The sequence below is a fragment of the Gorilla gorilla genome, chromosome 15, assembly GCF_029281585.2.
Source record: "Gorilla gorilla gorilla isolate KB3781 chromosome 15, NHGRI_mGorGor1-v2.1_pri, whole genome shotgun sequence".
Classification (NCBI taxonomy): domain Eukaryota; kingdom Metazoa; phylum Chordata; class Mammalia; order Primates; family Hominidae; genus Gorilla; species Gorilla gorilla.
The window spans coordinates 76294374-76314750 of NC_073239.2; the positions used below are offsets into that span (position 1 = coordinate 76294374).

General features: G+C 41.2%; 1 protein-coding gene across 4 annotated transcripts in view; it reads left to right on the forward strand.

Annotated features, from left to right (window-relative positions):
* The window catches only part of DAAM1 (dishevelled associated activator of morphogenesis 1), a 186064-nt gene that overhangs the window by 152039 nt on the left and 13648 nt on the right, over window positions 1-20377 (forward strand). For 2 of the 4 annotated variants that reach the window (XM_004055237.5, XM_055361926.2), the window contains exons 16-21: window positions 1082-1111; window positions 2766-2872; window positions 10225-10309; window positions 15207-15313; window positions 16556-16644; window positions 17838-18006. In XM_004055237.5, coding sequence (XP_004055285.4) covers window positions 1082-1111; window positions 2766-2872; window positions 10225-10309; window positions 15207-15313; window positions 16556-16644; window positions 17838-18006 — 587 coding nt within the window. The remainder of the gene's footprint in view (window positions 1-1081; window positions 1112-2765; window positions 2873-10224; window positions 10310-15206; window positions 15314-16555; window positions 16645-17837; window positions 18007-20377) is intronic. The other 2 variants (XM_004055236.5, XM_055361928.2) reach the window with 1 other exon arrangement.

A 20377-nucleotide genomic window follows, 5' to 3' on the forward strand; every position in this document is an offset into this window, starting at 1 on the left:
AGGAGTATCCATTGTTTTTTAAATGCCATTCTAGAAAAGCAGTCCCCCCTTGTATGGCTAGAGCAAGGGGAGGACACATTCTGTTTCTCACTAGAGGAATTATGTGAAACAGCTCATCTGTGTAAAATTGGCCTTGGCAGTGCTGCTGAGACCAGTGAGACCTTAAGGAATCTGCTGAGCAAATGCTGGTTGTGCAAGCTGTTGGCCCGAAAACTGGGGCGTGTTTTGCACACCAAAGCCTTATTCATTTCAGCATTGCAAAAATATGCAACGTATGCTGTAACTTTCTCACAGCATGTCAGTTACCTCTTCCTCGTTCCCTTTTTCATTCCAAGTCTTTTCCAAAAACTATTTCCAGAAGAGACTGTTGACCTTGTATGCTTGAACAGTCCTGGGGCAGTTAGGACAGGGCCACAAATGGCTGCACAACACACGTATCACTGATTTTCTCTTAATTGCATGTTCTTTTTCCTCATACCTACCTGTAGCACCTACAGGCATTATTTGCACTTTATAGGGGTGCTGAGGGTTAGTATTACTGACCTGAGTTGTTCAACCTGTCTTTTCTCAATCCTTCCTTACAACACAAGATGACAGGAGATTATTTTCATCAAAAAAAGTTTATTTATGTATGTATTTTTGGTTTTCCTATTAACAGTAGGAATAGTTTCCTCAAGTTAATGGGATTGATTGATATTCTCCTGCTTCAAGTAAAATCATCATGTTGAATAAATGGAGCCAGTGGTCATTTCAAAGAGGATTTGTTCCTTTCCCAGCTTGGGTCTTTCTCAGGTGTTTTAAGCCCTGTCTTTTCCGAATTTGATTTTCCACCATTGAAAATTGGGTACAGCAAATGTCATCGTCTTTCTCTACCCTGAATGCTTAGTATTGTGCTCTTCATGGTATTCAGCCAAATTTTCTCATCTTCATCAACTCTCATTGATGATCCCAGGGGCATAAATCATCTCTTACCCTACATCACTTGTTTCCTTGACTGCTTTGACTTTCCCCCGTTTGTTGCTGTGACTTCTGAACTGCATATATCTGATTTGCCTTTTCCATGCCTCTGCCATGGCTGTAGGATTTCTTTGTGAACAGTAACTCCAAGCAGGTAAGTGAGCTACTACCTAAAGCTTGCTTAATATAACTCCTTGGCTCACTGTAAGCTTGAAATCTCTTCGTTATCCAGGGTTTTGTTTTTGTTTTTGTTTTTTACATAGTGTAATCTAATGCCTAGGTAACTCCACTTTGGATTTCAACTCTTAAATGAGTATCTAGAGGTTCGCCTGAAATTTTAGCATGAGACAGTTGACATTTGATCACCTAGTGCCTCACAGTATAAATTCCATATTGCCTTTGTTTTCTAAACTGTTACACAGTTCTAGAGTTCTTTGGTTTCTTTACTTTTTTTTTAATGCTACCGTTATTGGTATAATTTATATAATTGTTTTTTCCTCCTAATTCCTGAGTGGGAAATATATGAAAAAGGCTTGATGGTGTATATAAGACTTGGACTATTGTCTTCTGATAGTTATCAAGTACTTTTTATAGATTGCATAGGCTGCAGTTGAATTTAGATGCTTGATATGCTTAGTGTCTGAGCAAGCCAGATTGCAGTCACGTCACTACAAATTCATTTTCTTTTTAAGCTGCAAAAATTTAAACAGTAGTACAGACTCATGTTAAAAACAGCAGTCTGATCCAAGATTTTGTAGTTTGTAGAACTGATAATGTTTGATGTGCTCCATAAATTCACGAGGCTTAGTAGGAAAGTACGTAGAATTTTTAGAACTTAAACAGACTTTAGAGGTACTACTTTAATTCAGCCCCCTCATCAAATGAGGAAACTCTGTAGGTAAGTTGAATGAATAATTCAGCTAAGATTCTTTATCTTTGTGTAAAATGTAGATACAACTTTGCAAAAGAAAGAGCTACTTAATCAGTTTTCTTACATTTTTAAAACACTGTAACGTTTTTAATTGATTCTCACTGCTAATGAAATCAAACTTGCTATTTATCAAGTTAGCCTTGAACTTTTTATTATTACCAATACTCCTGATGCTCAGTTCACTCTAACAGTATATTATACATCTTTTTTGTCTGTTCCACCTGAAATTATAACTGGCCATCATAGCTTACAGATTTCTATACAGCAACAGAATATGCAAGTAGCCTTTTATTGTTAGTTCAGGTAACTGAACTCATGCCTCAAACTGCCCCTTCCCATTGTCCATCAGGCTCTGGAGTAATGAAAGGTACCATCTGGCTTTGGGAGCTTCCTGTTGTACATGAAGATGTTTGGGAGGTTTTATCGTTTAGCTTTTTTGAGTGCTCACAATGCAAATGGTTCTGGGGTGAATGGGCCTTGCAAGTGGCTGGACCGGCAATGGCAAGCCTCAGCTGAGCCTGATTCATAGTGACAGTTCTTCTGTCTGCAATCCATAGGAATTTGGGGGACAAAAGGAGGGCACCACTCACTGATAATTTATGCACACTTAGCATCTTCAACTTAGAAGCACTTTGTTCTTCCAAATAATGCTTTTTCAAATGTGGGTGGTCAGCTTTTCTTATTATTTCCCTTTACCAACTAGACTGTAGCCTTTGTTTCAATTCCATCATTCTCCACACTTCCCACCATTTCAGCCTTGCCCATGTGTATATGAGTGTGTGTATGTGTGTATGAACAACAATGTAAAGGAAAGTGTGTATCTGAAGTCTGAATGTCCCTGTTGGACTTTGATGGATTTCTTTCGTGCTCTTTACAGAAAGAAGCAGATGCCATTGATGACACTCTGAGTTCCAAACTTAAAGTCAAAGAGCTTTCGGTGATTGATGGTCGGAGAGCTCAGAATTGCAACATCCTTCTATCGAGGTATTGTTGATGTTGAATAAACATTTCTAGTAGGACCAACATTTCCATTCTGTGGCTCAAAACCACATGTTAGTGATTTTGTTTTAATTGTACTCTGCTGAGGTACAGTTCTTTGGATCCCCTTCTGTTAAAATGAGAACAGCTCTTGGTGCTTACTTTCCCTAGTGGAACATATCAGAGCTGGATGCCTTCTTTCTCAAAGTTTAATTTCCACAGACCTCTAAATGTAAAGGCAGAACACCCTGAGTCAATCTTTTCTTCCCAGAAAGCCTGTAACATCGACTTGACTTTTATTTACACTTCTTGGCCTTAGAGATATTTTGGTCATTTAGTAGCATTGTCACAGAATCAGGACCAACAGATGAAGGCTCTTTGTTTTATTTTGCTTTCTAATGTCACCTTTTTTCATTTCAAGGTTATATGATTTCATGTGCTTTTTGAGCATTTTTATAGCTAAAAGGATCTGTAAATCTCAAACCTCCGTGAAATGCTAATTTATCCAGTTCAGCCCTGTTCAGAAATCTTTCTCATAATTAGTGAACCATCACAGCCTTGGAACTTGAAAAGAAGAAAGGAAATTTGGGAGCCTGGAATCTGATTGCAGCTTCAGGCAATGTTGTCAGGTTTTTCTGGGCATTTCAAATAGCTTTTCTGTATCTAGTTTCTTCTTTTCTGTAAAAGGAACTTTCATATTAGGCAAAGACACCTAATGCTTATGGAGTGAGTGAAGATGTAAAGAATCCCGAGTTTGGGGCTTTAAAGATAAGTTACATTCTGGAAGGAATGTTGTATATGCATTGAGGCTGGTATAAGGTGACTTCTTTTTCAGGGACTATGAAGAGAGGGAAAGTAGTAGTCCTTATTATTTAGATGCTCTTAGAATGAATTTCTTTTAACACAAAGAGCTAGTGCTTGGTTTTCATGGAAGTTGATTCTTAGCCAGATATGTATTACTTCAGGGAGCAAATGTTTCTTTTAATGAAGAGAAATTTAACCTTAGTGAGATCTTTGAATTGTAATGCAACTAGTAAGGTAACCTGAACCATCCTGTTAACATTTTATTTCTGCCTCTGGCTGAAAGCTGTGTAAATGGCCATACCCTGTGTTTATTCTGACTTTTGTTCCATGAACTATGCTCAGGTTAGATAAAATATCTATCTGCCTCAGGAAGCCACCACTTAAAATAACTTGAAGGTCTACTTATTTTTCTTCTACAGTAGTCCCCCCCTTATCCACAGTTTCACTTTCTGCGTTTTCAGTTACTCACGGTCCAGTACAACAAGATATTTGGAGGTAAACTGCATTCACATAACTTTTATTACAATATATTGTTTTAATTGTTCTATTTTATTTTTAGTTATTGTTGATCTCTCACTGTGCCTGATTTATAAATTAAACTTTACCCTAGGTATGTATGTATAGAAAAACATAGTCTATGTAAGGATCAATACTGTCCACAGTTTCAGGCATCCACTGGGGGTCATGGAACATATTCCCCTCCAATAAGGGAAGACTGCTGTACAGTGTAAACAATTTATTTTGTTACCTTTTTATAAGTAGTATTCCTAGTAGCAAAATTAAATTAACTTGGGGAAAGTTGTGGAGTTTTTTTTACACCCTGGAATTTCTCTCTATATTTTATGCTTGTGCCATCCAGATGAATGCTTTAAAACACTTGGTGAAAGGAGCTGTCACAGAATTTCTATAGTGTTGAAATGCCTTTGGAGTAAAAACTGTGACCTCGTTCCTTATTGACAGATTATTCAGTAGTACTAAGTACCAACCAGGGTAATTACACTAGATATAGATAAGGTTACATCTCTTTCTGGCAAATTTCCCATTCTGTTATTGAGGGAATTAGTTCATATTTGTGGTATGTACATTCCCTTGTTGCCCTAGGCCCTGACACTTTTGAGGTGACTTAGAACTTGAATGTATCTAAACTCTCTTAAGACAGTTTTAAGAACTGGCCTCGTATCTGTCAGATTATCAATTAAAATCCAGTTTAGTGTATAAGTTTATTACAGTGAGCACAATTTAAAAGTGTGTGTGACAAAGTAATTTTGAGTCCCGTTTGACCTGCTGGCCATTGGGCTGCATTGATAAGGATCTGAAGCCCTCTCTCCCATGGATGATTCAGTGCCCCGTACTTTTGTGCTCACTGGTCAGTTGTTTTACTCTCTCATCAGGAAAGCACAGAATGACATGTTAAATGTTGTGGTAAAAGTGAAAAAATTAAGCAGATTTAATTATAATTTGTGTTTTATTTAGTTTTTTAACCAATCAGCAGTTTACTTTTCATTCTTCCTTTTTTGTTGGCAATTTATTACTATGCACAAAAGGAGCTGGGGACATAAAAGGAGAAAGAAGTAGGAAAACGTGTTCAATACTTTTTCTCTTAGTCACCACTTTGGAGCATTTTTTTGCCCAGCACTGTGCTGAGTGCCATAGGACGTACCAAAAGTTAAGATAACATTGCTGCCTTTGAAAGCACATGGCTAATTGGAGAAGAAAAATGACACCTGTGAGAAGATTTGTGTGCAGTTCAGGGCTTACACTGGTCTGACTGAAGGACATGGAGCCCGGCCATGTAGGAGGGGCACCAGCAGGACTTATTGTAGAAAGTAGGCCTCAAAGGCAAGGACTGTTATATGACAAGAGGAGGGGCCGGGAAGGTGGTGTCAAGGAGGCGTGCAGCAGCAAAGATGTGGGAGGGACATAAGCACAGTTAGTAAAGAGAGCCCTGCAATCCCGGCAGAAAATTATCAATTGGATTGAATGAAACCAGGCAGGAGAGCCCGAAATTCAGGCATTGTGCATTTATAAGGGCATGAGTCAGCCCAGAATCACATCATAACCTCCTCGTCTGTAAAATGAAGATCATTAGGGTAGCAACCCTGCAGCGGCTTGTGAGAATTCCTCCTAGGATGTGTGCAGCCCCGGGAAGGGTGCCTGCATGGGAGCTGCCCAGTCAGTGACCTATTTATGTATCCATGGGATCAGAACTGGTGCCGTTTGTTCAGTAGGAGGACACTGTGTGTTTGTTTAATAAGGTTTTTTTAGTTTGGTCTTTTGGTTTCGCAGGACAGGTTAGAAGGGGTTAACAGCTGGACCAGGGCAGCCATCAGATAAGGGCCTCTGTTGTCCAGGTGAGACCTGATGACTAATGACAGCCTGGAGAGAGATGAAGAAGCCCTTGAAGGCTGATTTTATGCTTGGGGACAATGAATAGGAATGTTTCTATGTCAGCATTTCCTACCTTCTCACACTTACTATCTTTCTTTCCTGATTATTTCATTCCCAGAGACTGGTGAACTTCTCTATTTCTTATCTTGCTGTCTAGGATTTATTTCCTGGCAATGCCATCATTACACCAAAGTTCACCACAGTGAAAGCCTGTGGCATATTCCATGGGCTGTATTTTAATGAACGCTTGTGTTCACAGTATTTAAGATTATACCTTAAAGGTCTTCTTCATATTTTACAAATGTCAGTGGACCTTTTGGTCAGGGGCACCTGCCACAGCTTTCTCTGGAGCCAAGCAGGCAGTTGGAAAGAGGCCAAGGCAGGGAGGAGGTGCCAGCACTCCCCATGCCTGAGTGAGTAGGATATTTGCAGCATGAGTGACCAAATCATTCGAAGCTCTCAGAAAGAGATGGCCTAAAAGGTGTGCATTTGAATGGGGAGCTCCAGGGCACCAGGGACCGTACCTTTCATGGGAAGAGAGTAGAATGGGCACGTCTTAGAGACGTTCCTCAGGTCCTCAGGGAATAAGCAGCTTTTCTACTGGTATGTGTGCATGGGTGACATGTAGCAATTTAAAATTTACTCTGTTTTATTCCCTAAAACAGACCTCGCTGCCAAAGGCCTGGGGGTGGCAGCGGGGGAGACAGAAACTTGGAAGCAGGTTTATATTGCAAAATGAACCCACCTAAAACACAATTTTATGAAGTGTTCTGCCGTTCTTTTTTTCCAGATGCTCACTTAGCACAGCAGCCTGGGTGTAGTAAACCACAAAAAGCTACTCTAAAGTAGGGGGATTTGGCCTAAATCCACTGAAGCAGAGCTAAGGCTGATCTAGCCATCCATCCTTAACTTATTTTAATTACGCCTGGATGTTCCAATTCTCTTGGCAAATTTTTGAAATACTTGAGTAGAGCAACCTGGAGTTTTGAATACTGTTTTAAGATGGCTGGTTTGTTTCCTGCCTTGTAAAGAAAGTTGGAGTAGATATCTCAAAAGTTGCCACCCTCTGGCACTTCAGAACACTGCCAAGCTTTAAAAGCAATTAATTACAGAGATTAGAGACTGATTCTGTGGAAGACAGATGATACTAAGAACTCTGCAACCTATAGAACCATCCCTGAGGGCGGGGTACCTTTCTCCCCTTTCCCTTAAGGTAGGGTTTCTTTGATCCAACAGGACGCGTGCATGGCATTATGTTGACAGGTAGATTTTCTTAAGTGCTAGCCATTAAAGTCTCCAGTCTCTTTGTGGGCCACATTAAGAGAAACCAAAATTGTTTTGAATTAGAGCTAGTGTTTAGTCCAGACAGCCTCTGGGGGTTGAGGAGCATAAATATATACAATTTCAAAAGCAAGAAGTTCTGTGCTCCATATGGGGAGCTAATGAAATGCAAATCTGATACTTCAAGTATTGTTCTCGCTCTGATTTTCAACTCCTTTTCTTTTAAATGCAAAACAGAAGGACTCAGCAGAACTACACCATAAAATGGTTTCTTCAACTCGGTGTGAAAAGGACACAGAACTAATTTATTTTTTTTTCTTACAAGCAGAGCTCTCCTCGTGATTATAGATGTTTTCACAGCCAGTTGGTTTTCATTAGTGGCAGTTTCAGCCCTCCCTATTGTTACTGTTCCTTGGCCTTGCATGGCCACACAATGGTGTTTGGACTTAAATTGACTCAAGGGCCTCTAGTGTCCTGGAGTCTAAGGCTACCCAGTTGAGGCTCTGATGCTGCGAGTCGGTTTTTCCCTGTTGTATACTTTACCCATGCCAACTTAGCTAAATTGTTCCATTTAAGTAGGGGGAATTTTCTAACACGATATTCTGGGAACATGTTCATGAGGCAATGATTGTCCCAAGAATGACGAAAACCATCTGAAGAAGTCTGCCAGGACAAGGGCTGCTGTAACGGCGTAGGGGTTATAATGGCAACACAGCTCACATAAGGTGATAGAACGGGCCTTATTTGTCAGCTTAAACAATTTTGCATTTTGCCTAGATGCTTTATTTGGGTTTGAGAACATGAAATAGAAGAGAATGGTATTAGTACAGTAGGATTCCCAAATTTTTTCCTTCTCTTCCCTACTTAATGGCACATGAAATAACATTCAGTTTAAATAGCAAGGTGGATGGTTTTAACATAATCAGGTCCCAAATCTAGAGAAAAAGACAAGCCAGAGGCATCCTTGGTGGGGTGCCTCATCCAGCTTCACCTGCGGCTTCTCTTCTTTGCTGCCTTTGAGTGCGCGCTTTCAGTTGTTCAGCCCTCATCTTCATCTGCAAGCCCGTGGGTGAGTGTGTGCTTTACACACCTTTGTGTCTTGAGGATTTCAGCGTATCATCTGGTTCTCCCAATGACTGTAATCATTGTTAAAATAAGGACCTCATCTTCTATTTCCTTCTTAGTACTCCCAGGCCTCATGGGTGTCATACACAGAGAGGAAACACTGGTGAAATAGTGGGTATGACAGTGCTTTGGAAAGTGATCATAATTACCATACTAAGCACTGTTTAATGGGTTCTTAGCTGCATATGACCATTAAGGATACACAGGTACTGCTACTTTGTTTTTCTAGTATAAAAAAGTCTGCCTTGCAGAACGTACATATAGTTTATTGTGTTCTTTCTATGGCCAGGAACTTTGCTAAGCACTTTACATGCATTCATTTGCTTAATCCTCATGTGCACACATACAAACACAATCCCTTTTTTTGGGGGGGTGGCCTGGAGGGATGCAGTTATGTAGTTATTACTATCCTTGTTTTACAGATGAGGAAACTAAGGCTTTATAAAAAATTTTTTGCTCTAGTCACACTGACCAGGAAGTATCGGAGACAGGACTGGGGCCCAGCCTGTCTTACACCAAAGCCCCTACTTCAAAAGTTGCATGTGACATGTGTACAGCTTGCTCTATATTTGTGTGTTTACATCTTTATCTCCAGTCTTAAATGTGATGCTTTTTCAAGAGCATAGACTAAAAGAACAAATCAAGTCATGTTAATATGCCACATTAGTTATAGGTTGTAAGGAAGTAAGATTTTAAAAATAAGTCTAGACCAGGCATGGTGACTCACGCCTGTAATCCCAGCACTTTGGGAGGCTAAGGTGGGAGGATTACTTGAGGCCAGGAATTCAAGACCAACCTGGGCAGCATAGTGAGACCCCATTTCCATCAAAGAAAAGGAAAAGTCTGGGTCTAATGCTTACAAATTAAACAAAGGAGTGAGTCTCTTGTTGCAGCTAATAATGTGATCAAGATTTTTTCCCCTGGGTAAGACTATTGTTATATCTAATAAAAATACATTTTAACATTGTATTTTATATTTTACAGTCAATACTTTGTTGTTCTGACAATCAAGACACATATTCCTGATTAAATTAGTAAATCATATATGTTGGTGGTAGACAGAAAAAGAGAAAACAGATTTGTATTTTTGCTTAAATCCTTCCCTATGAGACATTAACTAGATAAGGAATATTTGTATAAAGAGTTTGAGATTAGCAATCAAGAGTCGTGGGTTTGTGGTTACTGTCGTTTTTTATGTTTGACCTTGGACAAATCACTTGGCCATTCTGGGCCCCAGTTTCTCCATCTATTAAAAAAAAGCCTTAACTATGAAGTACTTGCAGATTTTACTTTGCATGTTATCTGTTGCTCAACTTTTTAACAATAACATGTAGTTTATAAACTTCTCAAAATCCATTCTTTACTTGATAGCAAACTTTAAACACTCCTGACGTATAAACAGGTCAGAAACTTAATTCTGTCCTCCCGCCTGCAATTCATGGATCCTAAATGTGAAAGAAAACAATTGTGTATGGGTATTTTCCCTAATTCTAATCTTCCAATCCCTTGCTTAAGGAAACTAAATCATAGAACATAGCAGCTTTGTCCTCTGTGTCAGCAGAGCATTACAAAGCCCTGAAAGAATGTTAAAGCAGTTTTAAAGTCCTATTTTTAGGTGCAATATTGTCAGGAAATAAGCTTTCACTGAGAGATTTTGAGAAAAAAGTACTTGAAAATCAGCAGCTGGGGTAGCAAAGTGAATTATGTTAAATTTTAATACTCAAACCAATATGGTTAATAACACAATATTCTTTCTCCAGGTTGAAATTATCCAATGATGAAATCAAACGGGCAATTCTAACAATGGATGAACAGGAAGATCTGCCCAAGGACATGTTGGAACAGGTGAGCTACCAGATGTATCTGAGAGCAGAAGTGAAAAGCGACCATCAACAGGGAGAGGGATGTTGAGAACATCCGGTTGTTGCTAGTGGATCATTTCCTCATCTATGAATTGAGGCTGAACCAAGTTCCCATGTGACTCTGTTAGGAAACTTAATGACCTTATTCTCTCATTGCCTCCCAAACTGATGGGTGAGAAAGAAGATCAAGTTTGTCAAATGCCTGGGACCCACAGCATCCCTCAAGCTGCAATTAAGTCATTATACCTCAGTAAATCATATAAATCTAGCTCTAGAAGAAAATCTGTGTTTCACAGGAATATCGAGAATCTCACTAGCACTGTGAGATTGCAAACCATACTACAAAAACTGATTCATTACTAAACTCTAAATATAATTTGTGTCTTGGTCACCAGACCCACAACCATGAAAATGACCTTTAAACCCCTAACACTGTCATCTGTATCTAAATACACATACATGTCACAAGACAGGTTGTAAATGTCTTGGGGCTAAGTCTTAACCTCCGTACATTGTACAGCACCCTCTTGTGTCATAAATAGCAGTAAATTTAAATGCCAGGGGTAGCAAGAATGGGATTTACACCCAGTCAGTATACATCTTTGCCCATGGTATCTTGATATAATTTTTATTATCCATGACCAAGCAGCCAGTATTTCTATAGCATTTCTTTGTAGCCTCTCCAACGGGATCATGGGCTGTTTGGCATCTTTGTCTAGTTGTCCCCAAATAACAATGTTGTTGATCTCGCACATATTCTAGGGATTTTCACCTGTCTCTGCCCCCTGCCCCTTGGTCTGGGCCTTAACTTTTCTGTGCTCTGTGGTGATAGTCTCCGAATGCTATAAGATCGTTCCATCCTTCTGTCTCATTGTTTTGGGGATGGGCTCACATTTTGAGTGGTTTTGGTCAATAAGTCCACGTTTGTTAGAGCCAGGTCTACCTAAGGTCAGCTGTGGGCACAAGCAACTATGATTCTAGACTGAACTCCAGGTTGCATCTGTAGGTGTGCCCAGCTCCAAGAGCAGAGAATAAGGGTATTTTGTGTTGCTAACAGTAATCCTGAGTGGTGAAGTTGCTCTGGGTAGAGTGCCTGTCTATTTGCAAGTGTGTTTTCCATGGTTCTCACTGATGTCCTCGAAGGTCTCAGACACCATGCAGGGAGGAATGATGTTTGCAGAGTCACTCCCTAATGGACCAGCCCCGTCCCTGCAACCTCTGTGGCTGGAATAGTACTGGGGGAAATCCCTCACATTTGCCATGGAAAAACTCTTCATGCTGTCCTTTAAAGGTTTTATTTAATTATCAAAATAGTTAATGATTATGTTCTCAAGTCTCTTGGGGTTCTCTGTGTATGAACGGTTTAAAAGTATCTCCTGAACCCAAAATTTATTTTGAGAGCATTTTCTAGCTCCTTCACATACCCTTCCCTCCCTTGCTGTAGACCAGTCACACAGAGTCTTTGCTCTGGGACAGTGGAGGTCTAGGCAGTGCTCTGCCCCTCCCAGGTGACCCTGCCTTCGAGTTGCTGCACCCAATGTGCTAACCCAAAGTGAAGGACTATGTGTAAAGCCACTTTAGTCCTCCTGCCTTCAGCTCCTATTGACAAGGTTGTATGTTTTAAAATTCCACAAGATCTGTTTACTGTGGAATTGCATCCAGCAAAATTCCTCCTTGAGGGAAAGGATTTCAAAATCTTGCCAAAAGGGCCTACAGTGCAAATAGAGTGTACTTCAAATAAATGCAAGAAATAAAACCAGTCTACTGAAGCAGAATCTGGACAAGTAGGATATTTTTTGACCTGGCCTGTCCTGATAATTCTGTGTGTGTCTTGCTCTCTGGTCATCTCCCACGCTCTTTCTTTTCCTCCCCATTTTACTATTTGTTCTTTACTTCCGTTTCCTCTATACAACACTCTTCCCAGACAAGTGTTGATGCCAGCATTTCCTTACTCCAATTTAGGATGTGCCTGGTGGCTGCTTTCATCCCTTCCTCTCTTGCTGCTTGCAGCTGCTGAGCTCTGATCTCAGATGAGAGAGAGCTATACGCTCTTCTTTCTCGGAACACATATCTTTATCCTTATTCCCAGATATTTGCCTGACTCCTGATCCTCTCTTAAAACTACCCACGCACAGTCCTTTACACAACTCTCCTTTGAGAGGGGACTGAGTTTTTAGTGTGGCTCCTACTGTGCACTTTTAGGTAACAAAAGAGATGTAGTGACTGTGTTATTCTGAACAGGGGACAAGTGGGCTCCGCACAAGTTTGCAGGGAGAGAGGGGACTGAGCAAAGTAGTGAAAGGATCCTTGAGGCTAGAACTCAGTTTCCTTGCCCAATGGGTAAAAATCCAAGCTGAGGGAGGCTGGGGTGATGCTTTCCTCTCTCTTTTTCTTCCCTTCTTCTTGCCTTCCTCCCTTACTTCCCTGCACTGAGAAAGAACAAGATACATCCTGAACAGTGTCACCGTTTGAACTCAGGAACAGAAATGCCTAGAAGCTATCAGGCCCCCAGACCTATGAACTCCCTGGCATCTACTTCTGTCTTCCCCCACTTCCGTCCCATTAGGATGGAGGGGATGTCTCTTCCCTTCGCTCTGACCCCATTCCTTTCTTCTAGTCAGGACCCCAGCTGGATTGACTGCCCCCTTCTCTAGATCTGCAACCTCGCCCTCTCTACTCTTAGCTCATTCAAGTGTCAGCCTTTAGCACATAAACACACCCCTACATACAGCATCTGCACACATATACCACACATACACACCCCACACACACACACCTACACACAGTGTGCATACACCCCTGCATGCACACCCTCATGCACACGCCCCTTACACACACACAGTCTTATGCACATGCCCCTCTCAAGACTCCACATCCCCATCTAGCTACTGTCTTCTCTCTGACGCAGCCAGAGTCTTGAAAGCCATCCACGCTCACTTTCTACCCACTCTGCTGCACTGTCCTCCTCCCCTCCCTAGAGCTCTTCTCAGGGGCACTTGCAACTTCCCTGTTGCCAGAGCCAGGGGACACTACGGGGCCCTCATTTTTCTTAGTTTCTTGGGGGTGTTGGCACCCATGGCTGCATGCTGAAATGCTGTCTTCCCATGGCCCTGTGAGCCACGCAGGCCTCTCTGGCTGCATCTCCTTGGCCTCCTTTTAAAGGTTTTTCCTTTTCTTGTCCTGGCCCCTTGAATGCTGGTTCTCTTCAGCCCTGCTTTTTTTCTCTTGATGGCACCTCTTCTAATCTCACTGACACCTGTGCCTTCAGTAACCTACCTGTTAAAACCAATGCCATGCTTCAGCTTCCAAACACATCTTCCTAGGGCTTCAGACCCATTTGTCCAACTGCCTACTAGAAATCATTACTTGCTTCCATGCAAACATTTTGAACATTAAACTCACCTTCTCCTCCCCATCCCGGCCCACCCTACCTCCAGCCTTCTCTTCCTTCAATTCATGTTCCCTGTTACGTTGTTGCCAAAGCCAGAAGTCCAGGCGTCATCTTTGACTCTTCCTCTCTCATATACCACAATCCATCAAGTCAAGCCAGTTCCATTTTAGTCTCATAAATAGCTCTAGAATCTGTCCACTAGCTCCACCCTATCCAGGCCACCATCATCTCTCACCTAGATTACTTACTATACCACTATCTAATCATTTTTAATCTCTTCTAATTCTTTTTCCATCCTGCAAGCACGGCGATTTTTTTAAAAAATGTAAACTCACTCTCCTACATGAGATTTTTAAGGTATGTCCCAGTGCCCTCAAAGTAAAGACAGAACTTCTTATAAGGCCTTGCTACTCCCTGCTTTTGCCTACCCTGCCCTGCCCTCTCCCACTGATGTTACCACTGCCCTTCCACCTGCATAAGTGCTGTGCTGCCCGTTCCAGGCCCCGGCACATAGTATACACTCTGCCTGGAATGTATTCCAGCCTCACACAACACCTGCCTGTAATTCCAATTCCCTCTCTCTGCTGATGACACCCAGACTAACTGCCTTTTCTGAGGTCCCTCAGTTAAATCCAACAAACATTTGAAAACCTACTAAATGGATCATCTAATTCCAGCATCAAATTCTGGGGAGAGCCTCAAAGTCAAGAAGGTCAATGTTTAAAAAAAAAAAAAGTTAAGGGCATTTGATCTAGAAAATAGCATGAGTCCACAGGTCTTGCATATACATCCAAAACATGTGTACCTTGAAAGGAAATCAGACATGTACAGAAGCACTGTTTCAGTTTTAAATATTATTACTATTTCTTCCACATCCCATGCTCATTTCTTCCTTCAAAATAAAATACGAAATTAAAAACATCAAATCCCACTGTGTTCCTCTCACCCAGCTCTGCATGGAAGGGGAAAAAAAAAAGATTGAATTAGATAAACCAGAAAAATAAGAAAATGGAATGGAAACTACAAATGGAATTATTCATTCCAGCATGATGTAACAGAAAAAGGCATAGAGCTGGGAGTCAAGAGACCTAGGTTCTATTTCTAATCACTCCCCAAACTTGCTTTGTAATCCTGGGTGAGTGGCTTACTCTCCCTGGACCTCAGTTGTATCATATTCTGATGAGAGCATTGACTCTCTAAGGTCCTTCTAGTGGTCTGTGAAAAAGAGGTTCCAGTAGAGAACTCCCACAATTCTGATTTGAGAGGCAGTAGAGAATAGAAAGGTGCCAGGAATGAATCTTATACCCATTTAACTACTTCCAAGTAAAAATGAAAATATTTAATCATTTCTATTGTATCTTAACCTGTGAGCAGAGCTTATACATTCAACAAGAGTTAACATTTTATCTTGGGACAAATTAACTGAAAGGGTGAAAAACATGGATTTAAGTGATAAACCTCAGTTTTAATATTCGTGTGTACTTTTCAGCTCTTGAAATTTGTTCCTGAAAAAAGTGACATTGACCTATTGGAGGAACATAAACACGAACTGGATCGGATGGCCAAGGCTGATAGGTTCCTTTTTGAGATGAGCCGGTGAGTTTGAAAATGCTGGGAATGTGAAGATGTCACTTCCCTTTCTAAGCTTCATGAATTTTCAATTCATGTTGAATTGTTTGGGCCAATTAACCTGGCTTAACTTGAAAGCTTTTTCATTCTAAAAATCTTCTCAAGTCTGAGTGATGTGGAATTTGTTCTGTTTATGTCACTTCTTGTCTATGGATGAGCCAGGGTGAGGGTTTTTTCACAATTATCTCTATTTCTGGGCCCCTTTGGCCTTATCAAGTAATAACTTTTCTTGATTCCAGTCAGTATCATTCTCCTCACCAGTCTGATTTCTTGGGATAGTGTCTCATACTTCCAAGTAGCTTAGCATGGCAAGGTGGCTGTAAAACAAAAAAAAAAAAAGAAAAAAAAATATATGGACAGACTCTGACAATGTCAGCCTCAAGCCCACATAACTGAACAACCAGGGTCTAGATGTCAGATCATGACACATGCAGACATCACTAATCAATCATGGCACTCTTCCCACGGAGCCTCGGCAAGCTCTCTGAACCCTTCTCCAGAAAGCCCTGAGGCAGCCACAGCTTCGTAATTGGGATTGGCATATGAGCTAAGTCGATCTGCTATCTCAGGCCTAGAAAATTGATTCCGCATTAGAGAAGGACCAGTGGTCCTGAAACTTTCAGTGAACCTCAGGGCACAGTTTTCTCCTTTAGGGGTGTAGAGAGGGTGCTCACTATGAAGACAGAGGGAGGTTTGCAGATGGGACTGAGGAGAGGACAATGTGGGAAGCGGATGTTGGAGACCAGTTTTTACTTTGGAAAGTAAAATGGAAAGTTAAGAAATTTGGAATTTGGGAGAAGTGTAGGGAACTGTCCTTTATTTGCAGTAGGGTGTTCTTTACATTTTCATTCCCTTTTATCTCTTCTATGCTCAAAAGAGTTCCTGGGACTCTGAGGGAGGAGAGATGCGCTTCAGTCAACAGCAGCAGCAGCAGGCTCCCACTTTCTTTTAGCAGTTGCCTTGATGGGCGCTAAGGACTCTGCTGCAGTTGGCCAAGTAGCCCCTGTAGGTCAGACCAAAATGGGCTCTCCAGGCAAAGCTGGCTTAATGTCCTGTGTTCCTGTCCATGAGAACAACTAATGTATGTGTGTCGGGGGAGTGGGTGGGTATTGGGGGAGGTGCTTCTAGGTACCTCCACCTCCATATCTGTTATTAAGTGAACCTAGATATATTAAATGAATATCAATTAGTACATGTTTGCTCTTACAGAATTAATCACTATCAGCAAAGGTTGCAATCGCTGTACTTCAAAAAGAAGTTTGCAGAGCGTGTGGCAGAAGTGAAACCTAAAGTGGAAGGTAAAGTCAAGCTGTCTAGATTGGAAATGATGTTCATCATTACAACCCATTTAAAAGTGCAATCCAAGTGCATATAGTAAACAAGATCCCCTTGGTGATTTTTTTTTTTTTGAGACGGAGTCTTGCACAGTTGCCCAGGCTGGAGTGAAGTAGTGTGATCTTGGCTCAGTGCAAGCTCCGCCTCCCAGGTTCATGCCATTCTCCTGCCTCAGCTTCCTGAGTAGCTGGGACTACAGTTGCCTGCCACCACGCCTGGCTAATTTTTTGTACTTTTAGTAGAGACGGGGTTTCACCATGTTAGCCAGGATGGTCTCGATCTCCTGACCTCATGATCTGCCCACCTTGGCCTCCCAAAGTGCTGGGATTACAGGCGTGAGCCACTGCGCCTGGCCTGGTGATTTTTTATTTTATTTTTTGGCTCAAAGTCTTTTAAAATTCTGAGGGGTGATTACTTAAGGTCAGTGCTTGATGCACTGCCCTAGTCTCGGAGCTCACAGCACGCCTCCTGGGCTCCTCTACAGGGTTGGGCTTTTGACTACGAGGGTGTTGGTGAGGAGTTAATCTCACTGCTACTAGCATTAAACCTGTAATTAGCTTCCTCACAACAGAGCCTTAGTAGATTTTTTAAAGGGAAGATTTGAGGCTGTTGTATGGTTTGATTTTTAAAATTTGTAAATGTTTGAAATGTGGGCAAGGCAACTGAAGAGCACAGCCACGGAACGCAGGCTGGAATCAGGCATCTGCCTAAGCTCTGATCCCTGTTATGACACCTGCAAGCTATGACATGTAACACATTTAACTAGTTTTCTGTCAGTGGAATTGATCAATACTCCTGTTAACCTGACTCACACCAGACAAGTAAGTGTTTGTAAAGAAATCTTGGAGATGGGATTGCTGTTCTAGATATTCCTCAGTGCTTATGACTGATGAGTCAGCCAAGAAAGGCCTGAGAAAGGATAGGATTTTGCAGCTGTCTATGGGTGTTGGTAACAACTTGAGTTGGCTCTCCCTGTCCTTGTTCTTTGCTTCTGGTGTAAGCGTTTTGAAAGTGCTCTCGGTAACCCAATAACTCAGTCTTACATCTTCAATATCTGTTATTAAGTGTGTGAATTTAGAATGGGTATCACTGAAACATCTTGATTTCAAACAACGAAACACTTGGTAATCATGTTTTTATGTGTTTTGTTTTGAAGCAATTCGTTCTGGCTCAGAAGAGGTGTTTAGGAGTGGTGCCCTCAAGCAGTTGCTGGAGGTGGTTTTGGCATTTGGAAATTATATGAATAAAGGTCAAAGAGGGAATGCATATGGATTCAAGATATCTAGCCTAAACAAAATTGCTGACACAAAATCCAGCATCGACAAGTAAGTATGAGATCTTCCAACACTTGGGGGAGCCAGGTGTGTAGGTCCAGGCTCAGATTTATGCCTCTCTGGTCCTCCTCAGCCTTCATGACACTGCATTCTTCAGTTGGAACTTCTCTTTCTCATTACCTTCTTCCCTTCTCTGACACTGACTCTTCTCTAAACCTCTCTCATGACCGCAGGCATCTCCCACATTCCTGTTGGACCAATTATCCTTCATCCATTTTTGGTCCACTGGGACATCATCTGTTCTAAGTTTTGCTGTTGTTTTTGTTTTGTCCTGCCTTTTTAAAAAATTATTTTTTGTAAACTTTTTATTATAATATACTAAGAAGAGGTCAGTCATCACAAATGTTGGGCTTGATGATTTTTCACAAATAAAACACACCTGCATAACCAGCGCCCAGATCAAGGACAGAATGTTACCAGCACTCGACATCTCCCCATGACCCCTCTACAGAAAACTTTTCAACAGAAAAGAAAAAAACCGATAGTTGGTGTTAGAATATGAAGCTTTTGGGGTTTTTAGGTTATGTTTTTATTTATACAGTGGAGGTAGCAACTATATTAAAAACTTACGTATAAATGCATTTTGGCTATTGATACTTAGTTGCTCATTGCAGGTCTCATTAAAATGCTTCCGAGAAAGTGTTCAATGCTGCATTTTAGGTGAACAGATTCTCATTAAAGACACCAAGATGTGAAAACGTTGTGTCATTAACAGGGTAGGGTCATTAGGCATATTAACTTGAGTTTCCTTGAGAGCTCTGTTTCTCTGAGGTTCACACTGACTTCAAAGAAACTTGCACAATTGTTTCTAAGGTAAGCTTCTTCATACCCAAATTCTTTTTAGAAATATGGGCTGTTCACCCTAATTATTTCTAACTAATAGGGGCTTTTACCCTATATTTTCTGTAGGGTTCGTGAAGCATAGTATTCTGGCAACCTTAAATCCATCCAAGAAGAAATAAGCAATGTGTTAATTTGTTGTTTTTGCATCGTGTAGAGATAGATTAATGAAGAGCAGCTGTTGTTATAGCCCTGCCACCTTATTTTTAATGTAAACACTTGATCCTTTTCAGAGCACTTTCACATTTGATTGTCCCACTAGCCTGTGAAGTACACAAGCCAAATACTGTTGTCACCTGTTGTCAGGTAAGAAACTGACTCAGGGTCAGGTGGCTCATTCAGCTTGCCTGTGGTTACAACAAGCAAGGTATTCGGCCTTACAGGTATTTGACACCTGTGTTGTTGGTCCATCCACAGCTCTATTAGCAGCAGAAGGATCTTATTTGGAGGTTGAAGTAGGGAATGGAAGATCTTATTTGTGTCTAAAGAGCCTTTTTAAGGAAGGGCATTCTCTTCAACTGTACACACACAAAAGCAATCACCCATCCCCAATACTTACCAATAACCTGGCACTTACGTGATTATCTGCTTATTTACTGAGGTTACTACAGAATTTATATAAAGTACAAGCCTTTTCAAAAGAACAATCTGCAAATATTTCTGATCTTTCTGTTTCCTCTTTTTTTTTCTGCCTTTAATATTTGGTCCCCAAATGCAGCACCCACACCTTATATACCTGCATGCCTAGCAAAGTGCTTTGCCTATAAGCAGTCACCCATGAACGTTGTTCAGTTGAATCTAATCAGATAGTGTAGGTGGTGGGACAGTCAGCAGGAAGGGTGCATTCACTCAGCATTGAAGGCTCAGTTACTGGTAATGAGCAGGGAAGAATCAAATGTGTGGCTGTTGCTGTTCCTTCTTTTAAGAATTTGCATTTAGTCAAATGAGGTATTATTTGGATCGCAAACAAATGAAGCTCAGGCGTGGTTTTAAACCTTTCTATAGCAAGAAAGATGTGTATGGTTAATGCAATTAATTGAAATGTCTGTCAATAGCAAAGCATTTCTTTTAAAAAGTGAAAAAAATAGCCTCACTCTTCCTTGTGATGGTGGCTGGCATTTTGCTCACTCCTTGTACGCCTTAGGTAAGAAGTCTCTCAATAGCAAAGCATTTCTTTTAAAAAATGAAAAAAATAGCCTCACTCTTCCTTGTGATGGTGGCTGGCATTTTGCTCACTCCTTGTACCCCTTTGGTAAGAATCACATGGGCAGATGACAGGTAGATTCTGTGAAGAGCAAAATTGAAATGGAGGCTGGGTGCAGTGGCTCACACCTGTAATCCCAGCACTTTGGGAGGCCGAGGCCGGAGGATCATGAGGTCAGGAGATGGAGACCATCCTGGCTAACATGGTGAAACCTCGTCTCTACTACAAATAGAAAAAGTTATCCGGGCGTGGTGTCATGCGCTTGTAGTCCCAGCTACTCAGGAGGCTGGAGCAGGAGAATCGCTTGAACCCAGAAGG